The sequence below is a fragment of the Hyposmocoma kahamanoa genome, unplaced genomic scaffold, assembly GCF_003589595.1.
Source record: "Hyposmocoma kahamanoa isolate Upper Pololo Valley unplaced genomic scaffold, ASM358959v1 182, whole genome shotgun sequence".
Lineage (NCBI taxonomy): Eukaryota > Metazoa > Arthropoda > Insecta > Lepidoptera > Cosmopterigidae > Hyposmocoma > Hyposmocoma kahamanoa.
In genome coordinates this window covers 2,409,706-2,431,033 of record NW_020653713.1, presented here as the reverse complement: position 1 = coordinate 2,431,033, position 21,328 = coordinate 2,409,706, and the positions used below count along the sequence as shown (strand labels likewise).

Genomic DNA, 21,328 nt, shown 5'->3' with positions numbered 1-21,328 from the left:
TGAAAAAACAAATATACGCGATTTAAATCCGGAAAAATAGTTTCATTTCCTATGTGTAACAATCGCGAAAACCAAATATACCTACGCGATTTAAATCCGGAAAAGTAGTTTCATTTCCTATCCTAATAACGCTTTTAAATGTTCAAAAGTAGTTTTTAAAATTCAATATAGACACACGCCTGACCACAATCTGACCTGATATTTAGCAATGATGGTACGCGTATTGTATAAACAATGTCTTTTCACTTATATATTCATTTGAGTAGCAGTAGAGGTCTTTGCGATTTAAAGCTCTAAGTGGCACTACAACTGTTATGGATAGGTGTGTCGCTTAACAAGCGCACGACTTGTTCATCCCGTCACTTGATATTATAAAAAAGGGAGGCATTAACCGTAAAATTTAATATTAGAATATGATAGTTTGGGATTCCCCATTACGCTATATGGGTCTCAGAAAACCACGGGCTTTCGATCCGATCAGATAAAATCCTGAAAACGAGTTAAAATAAAAGTGGAAAACGAATTATTTAAGAATAAAATATCTAACTGTGTACATAATTTTTACTCTTCAAGTATTTCAGCGAACCTGCTGCATTTTGATTTTCAACTGAAGCCCTATTATACATTGTTATTGAATTGATATTCAATATTTTTATTGTGAAATTATTCCACTAGTTTGTTATAATTATTAATACAAAGATTCGTCGTTTCTTTAGAATTTTTTCTGAGTGTTCGATCTTTGTATTAATAATGAAGCCCTATTTGTTATTCAATTCACATATATCCCAAAATTTGCAAATTGCCCAGCGGTTTAACGACACGCCGCGCCGCTCGCAGCCCCGTCAGTCGCCATCGGGCGCTTATTGATGTCGGATCAGTGTCATTTTTTCTCAGCCTATAGGATGCGAGGGGCACCTCATCTCACCTCCTAAAACCTAGGCTATAGCCCCTGGGGAAACCCTGTATCGCGGGTGCCATGGACACACACATAAGTAGACAACTACAAATTACACCCAAACTCACGAGAGAAATAAATGTAGACCATACAAATATTTCTCCAGGCGCGGGAATCGAACCCGGGATCACTGCGTGGCAGTCCACCATGGTAACCGTTCGGCCACGGAGGCAGTTAAAATACAAATTTGTTTCATGTATTTCGTATTAATTTGACTTTATGAAATATTTGATTATATTGATTTGAGTTTATCTTCCTTTAGATGCAGGGCAAATCTTACTGGCCCACCGCAAAAGGTCAAACTTTAGAACTAGATAATAACATCAATGTAATGCTGGAAGAAGTGACTTGTACAGTACACTGGACGGAGAGAAAGCTCACTGTGACCTGTGGAAAAGCCGTGCTCAATGTTATGCATTATCAGTTTAATGTTTTTCCCACCAAGTAAGTTTTTTCTCTTTTTAATTATGGTCTTCCTCTTTTTCTTTTTTCTTCCATCTTTCCCTCAATTAGCATTTTAATAAACTTGTACCGAACTAGTATGCTTTATTCCCAGAAAAAATTAACTAGCCTCAAGTTTATTGATAGATATAAGCTTGAAATAAAGAACATGGCAGAATAATGGAAAAAAATTGTTACCTGCTTTTTTTAAAATTGATTTAAAACAAAGGTGTGGTAGACATGTTTAATTAATCACAAGCAACACTGCTTTGCTAAAAAAATCCAAAAATCAGCAACACTTAAACGATAAAATATTCAAAAACGTAACTAGAATTGATTCTTTTGATTGCAACAAGAATGACATTGACATCTTATCTGTCATTATATTGTATATGGCATTGGCCACTAGCCAATTAGCCACAAAATTACATAATAATCCGTTCCGTTCCGTGGGGTACCGTTCCTCTTTACATTATTTAGTATTAAAAACCATTAACGATTTTCTAGAAACTGCAGCCAAAAAAAATTTGTTTTTAGATTTTGAAATCTCTTTACAAAAAACCAACTGATAGCCTGGTTAAATTTTCCATTCATTTTAGTACTACTAACGGAACAACTCTTTTATTACTACGTAATAGATGTTCAAACATTTTCCCCTTCTGTTCTCTATTGATGGAGTACAGTGAATTAACAAAGAAAGTTAAATTAAGCAGCTAGAAGGGATCATAAGGAGTGGGTAGGCTACACCGACAAGAGCTAGGCTCTTATATAGGATGATGACTTATTTATGACATAATATAACGATTAATATATTCAGGTATTACTTTGCAGATATGCATCTGCAAAGTAATACCTGAATATATTAATTAGACATGCGTCTATGTTAATAAATATGGAAGTATATTGATTTGCTACTCCGCGAACCCAGTAAAGGTTAAATCGTGCAAAATAGCTGCGCTTGTGTTGAAAAAACCCATTTTTGGGTATATTTTTGGTGGTGGTTTGTGACTGTAGTTGCGCTTGTGTTATTTATTTTACGCGGAGGGAGGGTAGGATAATTAGCTGCATGAAAAAATATTCAACACAAGCGCAGCTATTTTGCACGATTTAACCTTCACTGGGTTCGCGGAGTAGCAAATTAATTTACTTCCATTTTTATTAATATAACGATGTCATTTTGTGTAAAACTTGGGCTATGTACCGTTTTTTATTTTTAATCCTCTTCTTTGCTGTAGGATCGTCTGTTCACCACTCGTACTCGTCGCCGATAAGATTCTCAGCCAGACCTATAATAATAAATTAAGCAACCAGTTAACTGGAGCCTGGATTCATTGTGCATCGGGAGCGGGTCGCAGCGCAGTGGTAGCTTTGCTTATAATGGTTATGTGTCAAGTGAGAGCTGGACAGCTGGATTTGTGTGGTGAGTTGTATCATAGACCAAAAACGCGATACAAGACAGCGTAGTCGGGTATTTAGTACTTATTGGTGCACCAGATGTCGCGACTAGTACCAAATAGCTATTTTTGTAACTAATTTGTTTTAAATTTCACAAAGACCGCTACTATAACTCCATACGGCATGTATCTTTTCGTACTTGAATCTTTAGTAAAGGGTGTCTCAGTAAGAGTGCACTTTTTAAATTTAGAATCATTTTTTTTTCGTGCAAGTGGTAACTCTGAAATTTGACAGCCGTCACCTATGTTTATTCCCATTATTAAAAATGGAGCGCTTCACGAAAGAACAACGCGTTATAATTGTGAAAACTCATTACAAAAATGGGGACGCTGAGACCGCTCGCAAACTTCGCCAAATTTTCAGTCGAGAAAGTGCATCTAATGTGTCAACCATTCGAAGAGTGGTCAAAAAATTTGAAGAAACTGGATCGATTGTGGATATTAAGACTCCTTTGCGTCAATGTACCGGTCGGACTAACTCAGGAGCTCAAACCAGCATACCATAGAAAGCGCCGGCAATTCGTTCAATGGGCAATGGAGCAAAGTGAAGTCGATGCTAATTTTTCGAAAAAAGTCATCTCCTCCGATGAAGCGCATTTCTATTTGAATGGCTACGTGAATACACAAAATTGTCGAATTTGGGGCTCAGAAAATCCTCATGCAATTCATGAGAAACAAATGCACCCATAACGAGCAACTGTCTGGTGCGGATTTTGGTCAGGCGGCGTGATTGGGCCTTACTTTTTTGAAGATGAGGACGAAATTGCAGTAACTGTGAACGGCATTCGTTACAGGAACATGATAACGGAGTTCTTGTGGCCTCATTTGGACGGCATGGATCTGGACAACATGTGGTTTCAGCAAGACGGCGCCACCTGTCACACCGCGCATGAAACAACCGACTTATTGCAACAACGATTTCCAGAACACATTATCTCACGAAATTCTGATGTCAACTGGCCACCAAAATTAACGACATGCGATTTTTTCTTTGGGGTTTTGTGAAATCTAGGGTTTATGCGAATAAACCAGAAACAAATCCTGAGCTCAAATCAGAGATCCAACGCGTCATCGGTGAGATACAGCCACATCTCTGTGAAAAAGTCATGGAAAATTTCATGAAAAGATTAATGGCCTGTCATCAGAGCCGTCAAATGGCCCCCCATTTGCCGGATATTTTATTCCATACATAATCGGAACATCTCTTCTTCAAAATATAATAAAAATATCACAACTCTCTCATAAAATACGTGTTTTTTATTTTAAAATGAAAAAGTGTACTCTTACTGAGACACCCTTTAGCAGTAAAGAGTTCGTTGAAAGAAATACTTACCACCTTACCTATTTCTGCCGTCAAGCAGCAATATCAGCATTACAGTGTTCTGGTTTTGAAACCTAATGGGACTTGTCAACTTATGTGTCAGGGTGACGGGCGCAGTGGCAGTGCCCTTAAGATCTTTGAAGATTTAAAGCTCCGAGTGGCACTGCAAGTGTTATGGATAGGCGTGTCGCTTACCACCAGGCGCACGACTTGTCGGTCCCGTCACTTGGTATTAAAAAAAGCAGTTCCTGATCCCTGTTGCCAATATATATAATATCGCGAGTCCCAATTGAACTGTTTCCGTGGCCGAACGGTTACCATGCCGGATTGCCGCTGAGGTCCTAGGTTCGATTCGAGTTTGGGTGTAATTTGTGATTGTCTATGTGTGTGTCCATGGCACTCGCGCCACAGGGTTTCCCTAGTTCGGGGCTATATTGAGTGTGTGCGTTATTATTACAATTAATTAAAAATCGAAAATATAACTAAGGCCACGGGACAGACGAAAGTCCAAAACAGATAATCGTAATAATAATACCACTATGTACTTCCTCTTTACATCGCAATGAAATAAAAAAGGGTACATAATTAATTATTTTCCAGAAATGCTTGACGCGGGCTGTATAAGCCTTTGTAAACACAGAACGAATGTTCTAGAAGACACCAAGTACTTGGCGGATGCTTATAGGACAGCGCTGTTCTTCGTGCAAGGTGTGCTTTGTTCGGGTAAGTAAAAATGATTTTGTAATATACTCGTTTCGATCCATTTTGTACACAAAGTAAACAAACAAGTCATTGACCCGACCATAGACGGTTTAGTGGTGGCCAATTGTAACGCCAACTACAAATCGATTAATTAATCGAATGAATCGATTTGTTCAATTGAGTCATACTAGCGGTTATAATAACCTATACAGGGTGACTGGTTGAACGAAATAAATATTTAAAGAGATGAATGAGTAGCTGATACCCATCCCGAATATGTAAAAATAACACGACTATGTAAAAAAAAAATATTAAACATTTTTATTTAAAGAAAATACTGGCTCTAACATTTTGTATTACTCTGCGCGTGACACCACGTTCGTCAAAACAAAATCTTCTGCGCATGTGCATTAGACACCCCCGCCACTACTCGTTGAAGGCCGCTTGCGCCGGCTACCCCAATCCCGCCCGCGCGTCCCGCCGTCCGCCGGGTTAGTTCGCTTACGCCCTTCTGTAAGTCAGGACGTTGTGATTTTGCGATTAAACGCACGCGCCGCCGCCGCCGCGCCGATCTTTGTTTTCCGTGATACATCGGTCTATTCAACTGTGTAATTCCGTGGAGTGCAGTGACACATAACGATGCCTTATCACTACACAAATGAGGAGTATTGGGACATGATACGGTGTTATGTTATGGCAAATGATGTAGTTAGTGGTGCTAGGGACCTGTACCGTGAAATGTTCCCTAATCGGCGAGTTCCATCCTACACTTTAATGTTAGGACTCAATTTTCGTTTGAGGACTTTTGGGCAGTTCACTGTGCCCTCGCATGCTCAAGGGCGAGGAAGGGATCCGTATCCAGTGGACTTGATAGAAGCGATTTTTGAATACTTTGAGCATGACCCACGCCGGAGTACTCGAAATGCAGCAAGCCGATTCGGAGTGTCACAATGGACAAACTCTTACACAGAGACGGTCTTCACCCGTACATTGTTAAGATTGCCGTAAATTTGTAAATTTAATCAAAATTAATTATTGTAAATAGGTATGATTCCATTTTTTAAATACGCCAAAAGTACCAAACCATGCTCATACCTACTAGCTTAGTTTGTGTTTTACAACTGCCTAAAATATTGTGTACTTTAAAAATTAATTTATCGTAGTTTAATTGGTATTTTTGCCTGTCCTAAGCCAAAATCAAAGTATGAAGGGAAAATGGAATTATTTTTAAAACATTTTAAGCGAGAGAGGCTTGACACGCGCTCGTAGCGCGGGGCGCGGCGCGGCGACGGGCGGTTCATTTTCCTAACAATCAGCTGTTCGTAGAGTAGCTCAAACGAACAGAGTCTTAGTATTTGTAAAATGGTACGATATATTTTTTTTATAATGTTTTGGGGCGATATTTTTACATATTCGGGGTGGGTATCAGCTACTCATTCGCCACTTTAAATATTTATTTCGTTCAACCAGTCACCCTGTATAAGCATAATTAAAATTTCAATTGAAATCCTTCAAATCCTTACACTTAGATTACACTCGTTCGATTGCGATTGAAATGTTCGATTTAATAATCGATTACTAAACTTTAATTGATTAAACCGAATGTTTTTTTTTCGAACAGCACTATGCAACCATAGGCAAGTCATAGAAGTATAGATGAATAATAACGGATTCGCTCTGGACCTTTTGGAGGGAAAAGTGTCGTTTTTATTTTGACTTTCAATTATTTTGTGAAATCTAGTTTAAAGTGGAATAGGATAGTGCTATTGTGCCTTAATCGAAGATTAAAACGCGAAATTATACGAATCTCGAAATAAAATACCCGTATCGGCCCGTTTTAAGGAATCCCGAGTCAATCCAAGCACGCCGCCTCAAATTGCCTATCCTCTTTGTGGCAGCCATATTTACAGAAACATATTTAAACTTCATGTTTAGGCTGATGGCTTTGCCAAAGCCTTAATAAATTAAAAAAAAAAGAATAATAACGTCACTTTTGGACTACCATCTTTCAAATACGATTTTGCGATGCTATTCAAATGAATATTCTTGAAGTGATGATATATCAAATCGAAATCTTCGAAATATACGTGCCAGTGTTACTTATTCGATTCATTGAGTGATTGCTTTAGAATTTTCACCAAACAGGTTTGTTTAGTTTTTGTTCAAAATAGATTGGATCAGACTTTAATTGAAAAACCGTTGTAAATAAGGGTTGAAGAGCGGAAACAAGAATCCTTTTCCACTTAACTGCGGTGTTAGAGCGATGCCACACGATGCGTTGCGTCGGCGTTGCGACGCTGAACAACAATTTAACTGCCTCCGTAGCCGAACGGTTACCTCGCCAGACTGCCACTCAGAGGTCCCAGGTTCGATTCTCGGGCCGGGAGAAATATTTGTATGGCCTACATTTATTTCTCTCGTGAGTTTGGATGTAATTTGTGACTGTCTCTGTGTGTGTCCACTGTGGCGCCCGCGACACAGGGTTTCCCTAGTCTATGTTGAGTGTGTGCGTTATTATTATTAATGACGCAGTGTTGTACTACATATAAATTAGGACTACATGCGACATGGTGCGTCGAAACGAACGCGAGGCGATGGAACGCGTGCCCATTGGACAAGGGGCTAAGAGACGAAGCGGGGAGGGGTGCTAGGCAAGTGACCGACTATTAATTTGGCGCTTTGTTAATTCCTGGTTTAAATCGGGGCAAAAACTATTAACAACTAAATATTTTCTGTAAATCAAGTTTTGTTCAAATGATATTATTATAAAATGCTTATTGCTTTGTCTGGAGGACTTTATTTGCCTTTCTATTGAATCGATTCGCTTGAAAATCGCATTGAAATAAATCGATACAAAAAATCGTTAGATCGTATGCACTTGAATCGATCTTCATAAAACCGAATCGTAATATGCATCCTTAGTGGTGAGAATTCACAGGGTTGCGCGTGAACGTGAGTATTGTGTGGAAATGCCTGTATTTCGTAAATAAATATTTTAACATCGAAATTTGTAATAATTATGGAATTATATCAAATGTCGCACTCGCCGTTTAAACGCACTGGATTAAAACCCGGCGTTGTGGGTAAAAACCTGGTTAAAACCCAGTCGAGTTGATTGAGTTTTAACCCACTTCCTCTCTGGTTGCGACACCACAGTGCTTGCGTCATTGAAATCATAACGTTGCGTTGACGCAACGCAACGGCAGCGCTCGTGTGGCATCGTTCTTACCGTCTCGACCAAACCATTAATAATAGAACGAACATTGTTGAAACTGTTTGTACTTTTTTTAAGGAAAGTTAGTAATAGTTTTCGAGGTTACTCCAGCCGTTACATTGATGAGCAAGTTTATATAGAAGAACTAAAATTATTATTACCATCTTCAAGTACGTGAATAAAACTAACATGCGTTGTCTTTTCAGGTACCACAATGTTCAATGGCGAGGCAGTGACCTATCCGAGCGGCGCCGCAGTCCTTCCCCCCGTACCCATCCCGTCTCCCACTACCCCCACCCATTCGTCCAATCCGACGAATCAGAATCCGAAAATGAAGTTCTCCAGGGAATCTTTTGAAGAGATGAAGCAGGCACCCGGTCTCAAAAGTGGTGATATGAAAGATCCTTTGAACTTCCTTGATCCCCTTTGGAGTTTGAAGAAAAAATGAGCTATGACTACGGGTGGCAATGGAAATTGTGCCAGGCAATCCGTGTAATATTATTACTTGTTTTGTATTCCTCTGGGGTCGTGATTCTATCAATAAAAATCTGTAATGATGTCAATATGCATAAGTAACAGATACACGTATGAAACTAAACTCTGTTCACAGGCGAATAAAGTTGAATGCAAAAATGATACTCAATACAAAGACCACACGCTGAAGTGTACAAAATAATCCCATTTTTTGTACAGTTCATATACAATATACACCAGCGTGTGGGCTTACGTATAATATGGTGAAACTTATTATAACAAAGTCTAAAAAAATGTAACCTGACGATGCATATGTAGTGAATAAACATTAAACTTGGGAAAACTCGGGAACCACGGATATTTCCCAACGCTATTGCCTTGTCTATAACTTGTCGTATTTATCAAAATTGAATTCAAATTCAAAGCTTTTATGTCGGACATCCATCCATAAGGGTTAGTAACTGAACACTTAAAAAAAAAAGATTAGTATTACAAATAATTATACTTCTTTCTTATTGATATGCATTTGAGTCCAGTGCTCATGCGAGACCTGGACCATGAACGCAATAACATTCTGCACATCAAGGAAGCCACTCTTTTTCGCTGCAAACATTCCCGATGCACAGCAAGAAACGTGGCAGCTGCAACAGCATCTTGAATATATTATTATACAAAACACGTAGGGCGCTGAGAGCTTTATGGGTGTAGTTGACCCATAGGCTTGATGTGTAGGACTGACAGTATGCTTTAAATAACGCAAAAATACGAATAAACAACAGACATATGTAATATTGACTCCGAGAAGTGATGCGAATCACTGAATCCGATTACGCTATCGGTACAGACTTCTCATCGAGTCTCAAAGATAAATCGCTCCATATTTATCATAAATTCAAAATCTACGGACCGACGATCGATAGACTATCGGACTGCGTTAAGGATATTTGAAATCGATGTATATTAGATAATTAAGTGAAAAATTGGTGCGATTCATTGCTTTTAAATGGATAGAGAAGACAACAACTTCAGTACTTACAATTAACTCGTCTTAGGGTGCGTACAGATCTGAAGAATGCGCCGCGAACGCTTCTAGCATGCGTGCAATTAAATACATGTTAATACATGGGGTGCGCGAACGGCATGCGAACAGATCACAAACTGTGATGCTCGTGTGCAGCTCGCGGGCCTTTAGCAAACCGTCACGGCGCATTTGCCAGATCTGTACGCACCCTTATAGCACCAACAATAAGGATAATTAGATAACAATAGTTATACATCGTGGATTGATTTCCCTTCGTACTTTAGAAGCTTATTACTGTTAATCTAAATGAACGGGTGCCTGTCGGTCTAAAATTGATATTGTAGACGCCACGAAAGAAAAACCAAAGCACAACTGCATTGTATTGGTCCAGTCAAGAGCACATCAAAGTTGACATTTTGGACCGTTCTTATTGCAAGCGGCATAGTGTTAAATTTAAACCTTTAGTGTCAAACTTGATGTGCTCGTGACCCTGTACCAACTGACCTGGATTCGGTGTTACTAACTCCACAGAATCGATAACATTGCGTTGGGAATTTGACTCTGATTACGGGGGTACCCATATCCAGATGACAACGAACGTTTTTTTGTGGCTCCCGAGTTGTCCCGATCATCATATGAATTCATTATGAATGTTCCTTCATTACGTCTGTACCTTTATAGTATTAAGTTTTGTGTACTGCGAGTTAATGTAAACTGTTTAGCTTTGTTTTGAGTTAGCCATTTTGGATATTAGCCAGTGTTGTTATAACTAAACAGGGTTTACACCCAATTGTTACCTAGTTTCGCTTCCAATTGTACTTTGGATTTTCAAATTGACACCAGCAATAAACACTACTTCTATTATACTACCTACCGGAAATTAAATTTTCAGGCATAATTGTATTAATTTGACGACCTCCATGGTCGAGGGGCTTGCACACCGGTTTTCATCTCCGATGCCCTGGGTTCGATCCTCGGCCGGGTCAATGTAGAAAACTACCTTTTCTATATTGTCTCGGGTCTAGGTGTTTATGGATCAGAGCCACGTATGTAATGTTGTCTTTATTTTTTTTTGTGATTTTTTTACTACAAGTTATTCATCATAGATTATAAATGTACGACTGTGAATTCAATTTTTTGTTGCTGTTAAATTATGCATTTTCACGGTTATTATATTTTTATCACACGGACCATATTGTATAGGGATAAGGCTGAAATTGCTATAGCTAAAAATCACAAGTTAAGTAGTAATGCACTTTAGACTTTTGTAATACACGGATTAGTTTAGGATTTCTGAAGAAATATTTATTTCATAAAAATGTAGGTTATTACAATAATTAGACGAAATTTAAATATTGTTTTATTTAATATACATGTATACAGCGAACAAATTGTGTAGTGTGTGTTAATAAAATCTTTGGCAGGTTTTTAATCGTTCTTGTTTAAACAACTCGATTTTTACGAGATTGTTCGTAATCAAAAGCATTTCTCTTATCTGCTAAAGATTTCTGGAACGCCGCTAGATTACCCTTTAAACCGGCAAGGATTATAAATAAATGTCACAAAAATGGAATTAAAAGCTGATAATTACCGCACGCCCAGTAATAAATTGACTAAATAGATTTTTAAAAATAACATATGTGGCACCAGATATATCGACCCCTCCTACGTAAAGTATCGTATGTCGAAATTGCCAAGTTTACAGGGGAGGGTTTTAAAGTTTTGAATTCACTGAAATGTGCGTAACACGTGACTAGCATTTCTCAGTTTTATTCGGCAAAGCTCGTTACGCACATAGAGTATTATAAAATCCTGGATATCGGTTAGATGAACAACCACAATTTATTTTATAATTATATTCATTTCAGTGAATTCAAAACTTTAAAACGCTCCCCTGTAAACTTGGCAATTTCGACGTACGATACTTTACGTAGGAGGGGTCGATATGTGTATGTCACTCATCTGGTATCAAATATTACGAAATTCTATTTGATGCGAAATACGATAAGGGTGGAAAAAAATCTGCCACCCGCTAACTGAAACGAGGCGAAGTAAAAAAATACTTTTTTGATATATCACTAAAAATTTTCAAAAATATATGAATGCAATTATTTATATGAAGAAAAATAAAAGATTGTTTCCTTTACGTAAAATTAGCTATCTTAAGCAATTAAGGTAGTTCCCCTTCATGTCCCATTGATTTTTTCCACTGTATTAGTTTCGCACGTGTTTTTTCTTTAATTTAGTTTGTCACGTTTACTTTTAAGTAAGTGTGGTAACTTATTATTTGAACATTTCTCGCCATTTTGCGTAATTTCAAAGATCTGTGTTACTAGTTCATAGCTTCTAACCATGAGTTTCAGTCTAAAACTTTCCATAATTTTATATTGCAAATTGTACTAGCCCCTAGTCGCAACAAGAAGAAGTAACGTGTATCCAACACGTTTTTTATTTGTTTATAAAAATACGTAGGTGCTAATTAATTACTTATACTACATACATATTTAATACCCTAGGTTTGCTTTATAATTTGCTAATACTACCGTAAAAGATGCCAGCACTCTGGATCTCGGCGACCAGACTATTTAGCATGATATAACGGCGCGTTGTCAGCACGTTATTTTCTGTCAACTGTTTACTACCTCTGTGGTATAATGGTTTACATTGAGTGCTGGTTGCGGAGGTTCCAGATTCGATTCAAGTTGGGAAATATTTATTTTCCTAATTGGTTCTGGTCTGGGTGATCTGGGAAGTACCCCAGAGTGAATTCCGTTGTTCTGGTAGTCATAGTATAGGGCATTCCCTAGTTTCAGACTAGGCAATTGGTGAGGTTATCTGGCACATTTTTATTATTTATAACTGTCACAAAACTGTTCAAAAGTAACAAATAAACCTTACAATTAAAGCTCTTGGCTCCATTTTCTAATCATATAATCTTTGCCGTATCGTAAGTATTATTTTTAAACAATTATACTTTGTGTTGATATGCGAAATCAAGTTTACTTAGTATTATTGCATTGTAATAGTGGTGTCAATAAGTATACACCGCGTACGTATAAAATGTGTACCTAATTATTATAGTACCCTGCTTCAAGTTAAAATGTTATTTACAAAGACTTTTCTAGGTGTAACATTAATACTAACCATGCCGTGCAAGTTCATTGCAAACTAGTTAGTTTAACTATAGAATTCCAGTACAAATTAAACTAGAAACCATCGTGTCGGCGCCCGCGTATCTTCTTTAATTACCCATTGTTTGACAATTTCACAAACCAATAAAAATTGCGCACGTTGTAGAGAACTAATATTGTCATTGCCATTTTAGTTTGAAGCCAGGTTATATTAAATATAAATTTTTAATATTATTGTACTGATATTTTATAACATACTTAATAAATGAAAGTGGACTGAGGGTTATTGTTTCAATTTCGGTATTCACACTCAAGATTATGAGAAGTGATGAGATTAAACGTGTTATCAAAAACTATCTATTTAGTAAACAAGTACGTACGCCACTAAAATCGTGATTAGAGTTTGTTAAAATGGTTGATGATGGATGTATGATGCTGTATATTGACGATGCAAGTTTGTCATCGGTGACTTACTCGTATCAGGGTTGTCGCTGATGCAAGTTCTTTACACAGCCGGATGCCGATTTTTTGACCTTAACATCAACGGATCCTGATTTTAGGTGTTAAAAAAATCGCGATAAATGTAAATTTTTACTGAATCTGTCTACATGAAAAAACTTTTTATTTTCTTTAGTATTGTAATAAAATAAATGATTTTGTGACATTAACAAAGGAAACAATCTTCATGAAAACAATTTTGCCTAGCGTATTCGTTGTGGAGCAGCAGAGCTGCTTTTTTGGCTTGTCTGTTTCTGGAAGGTTTGTAAATTATTCCAGCGTGTCTTTTAGGTCATGTCACGACTCGAACACCGGCAATGAATATCAGCATCAATGAATGCTGATGCGGATGTTTTTATTTATGCAGATTCGGATGCGGGTGCTGATATTCGCAACAACCCTAACTCTTATTAAATCAGGCCGACGACATTTAAGAAAAATAATAACAATCACGGTTTTTTATAATTAACTACTATTAAATGTGTCTGTAATGAATTTGGATAGGACGGGTCAATGATTCTATGGTTCTAAAACGTATATTAGATACGTTTGACATATTAAAGTTTATATGCCATAGAAGAATAATTAATTGTAGCCAGAGGCTATATTTATATTTCGGGTTTCCGATTAATGTGGGGTTCAGAGTCGACAAGTTTGAATATATCTAGAAAGTAAAAATCTTTGTGCCTGTTTGTTACTGTATGTGTCCAGAAGATATTTTCTGTAAAATTCGGATTCAAAGATGCGAAAAGTTACGAAGGCTAACGTCGGAAGTGGTTCCGGAGCATCGGAGGCTGCAGCGGCGGTCAAGCGCCGCCGCGTGCGACCCGACCGCCACCGCCGGTTCCCTGTCTCAGTCCGGGCCGGGTCGCCGTAACGTTTGCACGTCTGTGAGTGACTTTATCGCGATAACCGCGTCCGCGCACGCGCGCTTGCGATCGCGTCGGCACGAACCGAAAACATCTTTTTCAACAACGAAATCGCAACCACCCGCTTTCAAAGTGGACGCATACCAGTGACAGTGACGTTTAGGGGGAGTTACAATAATATGCTGTTTTTTAATATGTAGTTTACCAAAAATTCGCGAAATAAGAAAGAAAAATTCTCAGTGTTGTGTGAAAAGATATTGGGTATTGAGGAATTGGTGAAACGATCGATCAGGGAAAATTGTGTGTTCGTGATGGGTTGCTCTCCAGCAGGATAGTGGCGACGGGATGATGCGGAAGGAAGGCGGAGCTGCCGGCGGCGCTGATTGTGCACTGGACGCCGCCGACTGCATTAACCTGCAGCAAATTCTTAAGGCGTTTAACTCTACTATTAGCGAGGAGCACGCCTGGGCGCTCTTCTACCAGTCAGCGCGGTGCTTCCAGCAGTGCTTGTTTAACGGCGCCACCTGTTACTCAGTTACAGAGCCACGCCATGTGCTGCTACACAAGGATGGCAGCGTTCATCCTAGCACGCTGTTGCATCCAGGAGGTAAGTTTGAATCTTTATTAACGATTTATGTTCCTGGAATTCCCTCCCTATCTACTTCAGGTATTGTTTTAAAGATGGTGGTCAGATTACACACCACGTAGACCCCACAATGTCCTATTTTCATGTACCTGCACAGGAGTCTAATTGTGGCCAATCAAAGCCAAATAAAACTTATTCTTCCAAAGAGGAAAGAATTATCTAATTCCGTTATCACTCACTTAACTGCTTATCAATAATCGACTATACCCAGGGGCCACATTAGGCAACTACTGGACATTACGATCGGTTTTACGTAGTGCTGATTTTTTTTATCGGTATTTTTGTTTAATGACCTTGTGATATCAAATATTATTATCATATAGTATAGGTAACACAGTTAATCACGTATTTCACAAATGTAACAATTGCAAAGCCAGCTAATGTTTCTCTTACATACGAAAAGCCCAGGAACTGATGTTGAGATGTATGTATAAAAGTCAGTAATGTGGTTGAAAGATATCTATCCCAAGTAAGTTTCAAAATATCAGTCAGCTGTTCAAGCACTTACCTATTCGTCTTTCTTTTGTACTAATCGATCGAGTCGCTAAATTCTCTATTTAAGGTACCTGTATATATATGTATATTTCGTATAGAATATACATATACCGTTAAGAAAAAAAACATCCATATTATTACCCTTAGATACATATATATAGATATCACAATTTCGTTTAACTAAGGTAAACGATTCTTTCAAAGGAGAACTGTACTATACGTTTTTACAATAAGGTGCCTCCTAAGTTTAAAACTTACATTAGAAGTATTTTAATTGAAAAATCGTATAACAAAATTGAAGACTACGTATTATAAAGATGTATGGAAAGACGATATGGGTCTACATTCCACACAAATTTGATTGATAATGTATTTAAGTTTATTTGAAAAGAGCAACCCTTAGAAAGAGTAACCATTCTGCAACGGGAAGTTAGCACACTGTGAACATGTGCACTATCTTAAAAAATGACGTTTTTAAGTGTAAATTTATTTTTCCTGTGGAAAAAGTGATACTTTGACTTTTTAATGTCTATTTATTCCCTAGAATTGGAGGGTGTCTTTTAGCTTGTTTGTTTTTTTCTTTACACACACACGCACAATGAAGTTTGCGTAAACAATTTATTGTTCGACTCTAAACACGACGTCACTTGAAATAAATTCGCTGATGATTGTTATCCTTAGTTTGTGTCGCCAAATTTTGACGTTGTCGTTCACCCATCTCGCTGCAAGACATAGCATTTCTTGTTAGTGATTCTTGGCCACCTTTTGGATTTGTCGCTTTACTCATATCACCATTGGAATTCAGAACACAGTGTATAAGTTTAATGCCGAACATAGCATATACCCTAGCTCTCTGTACAACTGAACAGTCTACTGTGTGCGCGGTAACCTTAGAGATACCGAGCTGGCAACCTCCAAAATATCTCGGCAGCCTTCGATATCTTTCATCAGGCATCCGAATGAGATTCTTTAACTTCTTCAGCAAGACTACCATTTTAGCAGCTGTAGAGCTTCCTGTGCAAGTGCTAGTCCAGGGAAGTACTGCCACCTTATCTATTTCTGGCGCTTAGGTAATGTCAGCATTACTGCGTCTCGGTTTAGAAGGGTAAGAGTGCTGGTGAAATAACAGGCACATGGGATTAGGGGTGACGGGCAGTGCCCTTCAAATAAAAAGCTCTGAGTGACACTGCGACTGGCAGGCGTGTCGCTTATCACCAAGCGCTCGATTTCTACGTCCCGTCAATAAATGTAACTGGTAATAAACCAATTTTCAACGTTACCATTGATCTGAAGAGAGGCTAGTCTCGAGCGCGATGTGGCGACGGTATGCTTCGACATGTTTGAGCTTCAATGGACCAGCGTTTATTTCTCGGCATCTTAAATCTTGGTGGGCAGGACCTAGTGGTTGAGTTTGCCAAAAACTGTGGAATATCAAGATTGCTGAACGTCATCTAGCTTACCTTCCATTCTAATTATATGCGTTTCGTGATCTTCCGTGCTATTGTTCTATACTCTGAGTAGGCTTGTATAGTTCGTGAACTACGAACTTTTAGGAATATATTTCTACGCTGACCGACATGAACTAGTTCGTCTTGCACGGTTTTAATAGTTCATCTTTCTTTTTAGTTCAGTACGAACTAGGAACTATCTGCGTTGATAGTTCACCTGTCTTTTATACAGTAGGAACGGTGCGAGCGGGACAAATTGCGATCTTTCACTACTTTTAGTACAAGTTCTAGTGGGATGCACGATTGAACGTTCCCAGCTCATATCTACATTATGTATAACACTTATATACAAGCTTGCATAAAAGTAATATTTTTTGGTAGGTATCTGAATGTATAATATCAACCTATGTGTACAAGTATATGAAAGTCGTACCTAAATATTGATTTTTAAACACACCATTCTAGTTAATATTCTTATTTTGTAAAAAAAGGATATTTACTTAGAATGACAGTCTTTAAACATGTAAAATATTAAGGAAAATCAAATAGTACCGATTCAATACAAAATGTATTTTTAAATATTTAGTACAGTGTAGTATTGACCTCATAATACTAGAAGTCCGTAGTAGTTCATGTGAATAAAATTACTAGTTTGGAGCGTTCGTTCAATGTCCGAGTAAGGACAAGACGAACTAACTAACTAAGGAACTAGATGAACTAAATGAACTAGAAGACCGACCTAGTTCAGTTGACCGATTGAACTAACTAGGTTCGCTCCCGCTATGGACCGATCAGGCACAAGTCTAACTCTGAGATCAAATTAAAGTCAAAAAATAAACAAAATAAACAAAGGTGATGCCATTACAAAAAATATACCACGAATAGTGGAACAGTGAAAAGGGCTACAAATTAATGTTAGATGTTTTATATTGTTTTTAACAAAATATTGTCAAATCATACTTTTTATTTCAAACACCACATTTAACATAACATGTAGTTTGCCTGAGTAAAAACAAAAGTCAGTATTTGACATGTTAGCCACTAATATCGAAAATAAAACATAGTTTATGCTCTCAATATAAAGAATATTCTAAGATGTTTATTTTGCGTAATTTTCTATGGGCCGTGACCCTTTTCATTTCCTTGTAATTTTTTTATTGAAAATATTTTATGACACAAAATGATTCTAAAAAGTTTTGTAAATTGTTCAACCCAAAAGGGCATTTTTTCCATTACAATTATTAGTCAAATCAGAATAGAGTAGATAGAACCTGTTAATAAACGAATGTGGAAAAAAGTTTTATGATCTATAGATGTCACTTTGACAGTTGTTTGTTCAGAGTTTAGCCTCCTATTTTCTACTGTAACATATCGTTGACAACGTCTTATTTCGTTGCATCGTCAACAACATCAGGTAACTTAAAAAAATATAATAATAAATAAAATAAAATTTTATTTGTTAATTTTACATAGCATAGTTCATGGTTCAGGAGCTCATGTTTCCTTTGAGGCTTGATAGGGCCTGTGTCAGGAAACACCGCTCTTCTATAAAATTAATAGGTATACATTTTGCTCTTATATATATTTAAACATTATGAAAGATAACCTAACCTCCGGTTAAAAAAACCGACCTCAAAAGTCATTCATCCCCTAGTTTGCCACCCTTAGAGGTGGAATGTTTTCTTGAAATTTAAATGGGACCACATCTGAGGTACCTTCTTTCCAATAAAAAAAGAATCATCAAAATTGGTTCACAAACGGCGCAGTTATCGCGTAACATACATACAAAAAAAAACATACAGACGAATTGAGAACCTCCTCCTTTTTTTGAAGTCGGTTAAAAATACTTTAATAACTGGTGTTACTAAAAGTAAAAGTGGATTATATGTTTGTATATACACATATATAACTTAATTATGGACAAAACAATAAATAATTATATTTAAGATGGTACATACTTAGCAGTAAATATATACAAGGTTTCGATTAAATTCACAGTTGTCTATTCTCGTCCGAGAAGTGTTAAGTCATTGATCGAGGCGGCTCGTCGTTTGTTCGTTTATAGCTCAATGTCATTTCCGTGGTTTTTATTTTTTCTATTTAACAACAAAAAACGCATCTACAAGTGAATATATTTTTTATATTATACCTTTTTACATGCACAGACAGATAAGTTTACATTGGCAGAGGCAGTGAAAAAGTTGTTAACCACTCATATGTCTTGCACATTCTCTAACTTCTCACAATTATAAAACCATAAAGTATTACGTTCTTTAATTATTTACTAGCGCAGTGAATCAGTTACAATTTTCATTGTCTTCTTCGATAGACTTGAGGCGTTGGTTTTTGCGAGTGACTTAAATCGTTAGATCGAGCGGTTTTTGCCGGTACAGTAAGCAATAACGCTTTATGGTACAGCATTGTACTGTCAGTCGTATTCATCTGAGGTTTTCTCTCCCCGTGGGAAACGGGCCTCGGTCCCGGAATGAATATCAATTGAATTCTTTGTATGACGTGAAATTTGATTTAAGAATGTTAGATATTGAGAAGCTGTAGCGTTTGTCGTCGAGACATTTACTTACAGCATTCCATGTTACAAGTCTGTAAATTGTTAACATAATTCCTATGGTGCACTGCTATAAAAGTACGACTATAAATTTCGATTCTGGTTGTCACTTTAAAGGAAACCTTTAAATAAAAGTAAGGATTTTATTATAATGTTTATGATACTGGTACTAAATTATAAACTAGAGCATTTACAAGGTTATATGTTTACTGTATGGACTTTTAAAATCCTGCACCGAAAATACAATTTATCGTTTACTGTCACAATACTTATTTTCGTTTTTATTTCGATAATGTGTCTCCTTAAAATTCAGTGATATCGTAAATTAGATACTATATTTTACTGAGACATGATGCCATTCGTCGAAAGTTAATTTCTTGTTCCTAAAATGCATCCAATTGAATGAAAGAGAAACGGAAATATAGGACGTCCTGCAGCGAGATAGAGACGACGTCATCAAAGTCGTGAGCCATTCTTAGATGGGTGAGAACGTAGGTGAAGTCTGTGAATGATGACGATGAAAATCTGATCTCAAAACTTTATTTACAAAACATTATAAAACCATATGTTGTCAAAATGGTTTCAATTTATGTTTTCTGTCTTCATTTTACGATCTAATAAAATTTCAAAGGAACATAACCCAGGCAAAAAAAACCGTTGCGGCCTCTTTTGAACAGAACACAGGCGACCAATTTACATAGGAATCCTTTTTACAAGCTATCGATAAATAGATTTGCCTTCAAACCGTTTCCCAACCAAAAAACTTATAGGTAGACGACAATAGGGTCGTATGTTCTCGAAATTTAATCTATTCTGAATCTTAAAGTACCCATGCTTCGTCTACCTGTGACTGACACGTTCCAAGAAACTTAAAATAGCGAGTAGCATTCGAAGTGTCGGACCGACACTTCTGTTTACTTTCCAAGTGGGTATAAGGTAAAAAATAAATAATTGCCAGTGGAAAGCAAATATTTTCTCAGCATATGATTGATTCTTCGAGTTTCAAGAGATCGAAGCGGGAGAATGACTGGGCAGCGGAACAGGCATCTTCGGAACGTAAATAATGACACTGTATTTGTCTGAGTTCTTACAAAGTATGAGGATTGTATAGTAGGAATTTCATTCATTAAGAAAGAGTTCTTCCACGGGAATAATGCCACCTTTCCTGCTGCCAAGCAGTAATGTAAGCACTACCTCGTTCCGGTTTTGAAGGGTAGGCCTGTTGGTGACATTACAGGCACATAAAAAAATAAAATAAATAAAAAAAAATAAAAAGTGTTTATTGAAGTTCAAGTGGCATAACAAAACGGAGGTTGAGACCATCCTATTAAGTAATTAAATACTTGTGTCATGAGGTCTCGCTCTTCCTTAACTAAAACATACATCAGTTTGTTATAATTATTAATACAAAGATCGAACACTCAGAAAAAACACTCAGAAAAAATTCCTTCGATCCGGTCGGATTCGAACCGACGTCTTCTTGCATACCGTGCCAGACGCTATACCAACTAAGCCACGGAACGAACCAACGGACCTCACGAATTTTTCTATGTGCTTGCGTCGTGTCTTTGTACTTGGTCTTTCAACGACTTTTTAGTCGTAGCGCCATCTATGAGAAATCTATGACAGATTTATCACCCAGTTAGTACCTTTACAGCTACCAGTCCTGGCGAGAGATGTCGCTATTCACTGATTAATTAAATTTTTATTGAATTGATATTCAATTATTTTTTTGTGAAATTACTCCACTAGTTTGTTATAATTATTTCGTTACTATTTATTACGTTATTTCGTTAAATTACTCCACTAGTTTGTTATTATTATCGAAGGAATTTTTTCTGAGTGTTTTTTCTGAGTGTTCGATCTTTGTATTAATAATTATAACAAACTAGTGGAGTAATTTCACAAAAAAAATAATTGAATATCAATTCAATAAAAATTTAATTAAAACATACATCATCAAAGAACTTAATACAATAAAATAAAAATGAAAAAGAAAAAAGATGCTAATTAGTATTATCTTACTACAAAAGGTGTGTTTGTGTTTGTGTGTGTGTGTGTGTGTGTGTGTGTGTGTGTGTGTGTGTGTGTGT

At 37.1% G+C, this 21,328-nt stretch overlaps 2 protein-coding genes across 4 annotated transcripts in view; both read left to right on the top strand.

The window, feature by feature from the left end:
• LOC113226200 (tyrosine-protein phosphatase non-receptor type 23) overlaps positions 1-9,671 on the top strand; it is a 36,608-nt gene extending 26,937 nt beyond the window's left edge. The window contains exons 18-21 of the mRNA XM_026458737.1: positions 1,218-1,399; positions 2,632-2,816; positions 4,772-4,894; positions 8,294-9,671. Of these exons, the coding sequence (XP_026314522.1) occupies positions 1,218-1,399; positions 2,632-2,816; positions 4,772-4,894; positions 8,294-8,535 (732 nt within the window). The 3' untranslated portion in view covers positions 8,536-9,671. The remainder of the gene's footprint in view (positions 1-1,217; positions 1,400-2,631; positions 2,817-4,771; positions 4,895-8,293) is intronic.
• Positions 9,672-14,068: 4,397 nt separating this feature from the next.
• The window catches only part of LOC113226213 (protein spire), a 284,542-nt gene continuing 277,282 nt past the window's right edge, over positions 14,069-21,328 (top strand). For all 3 annotated transcript variants that reach the window (XM_026458778.1, XM_026458777.1, XM_026458779.1), the window contains exon 1: positions 14,069-14,687. In XM_026458778.1, coding sequence (XP_026314563.1) covers positions 14,426-14,687 — 262 coding nt within the window. In that variant the 5' untranslated portion in view covers positions 14,069-14,425. The remainder of the gene's footprint in view (positions 14,688-21,328) is intronic.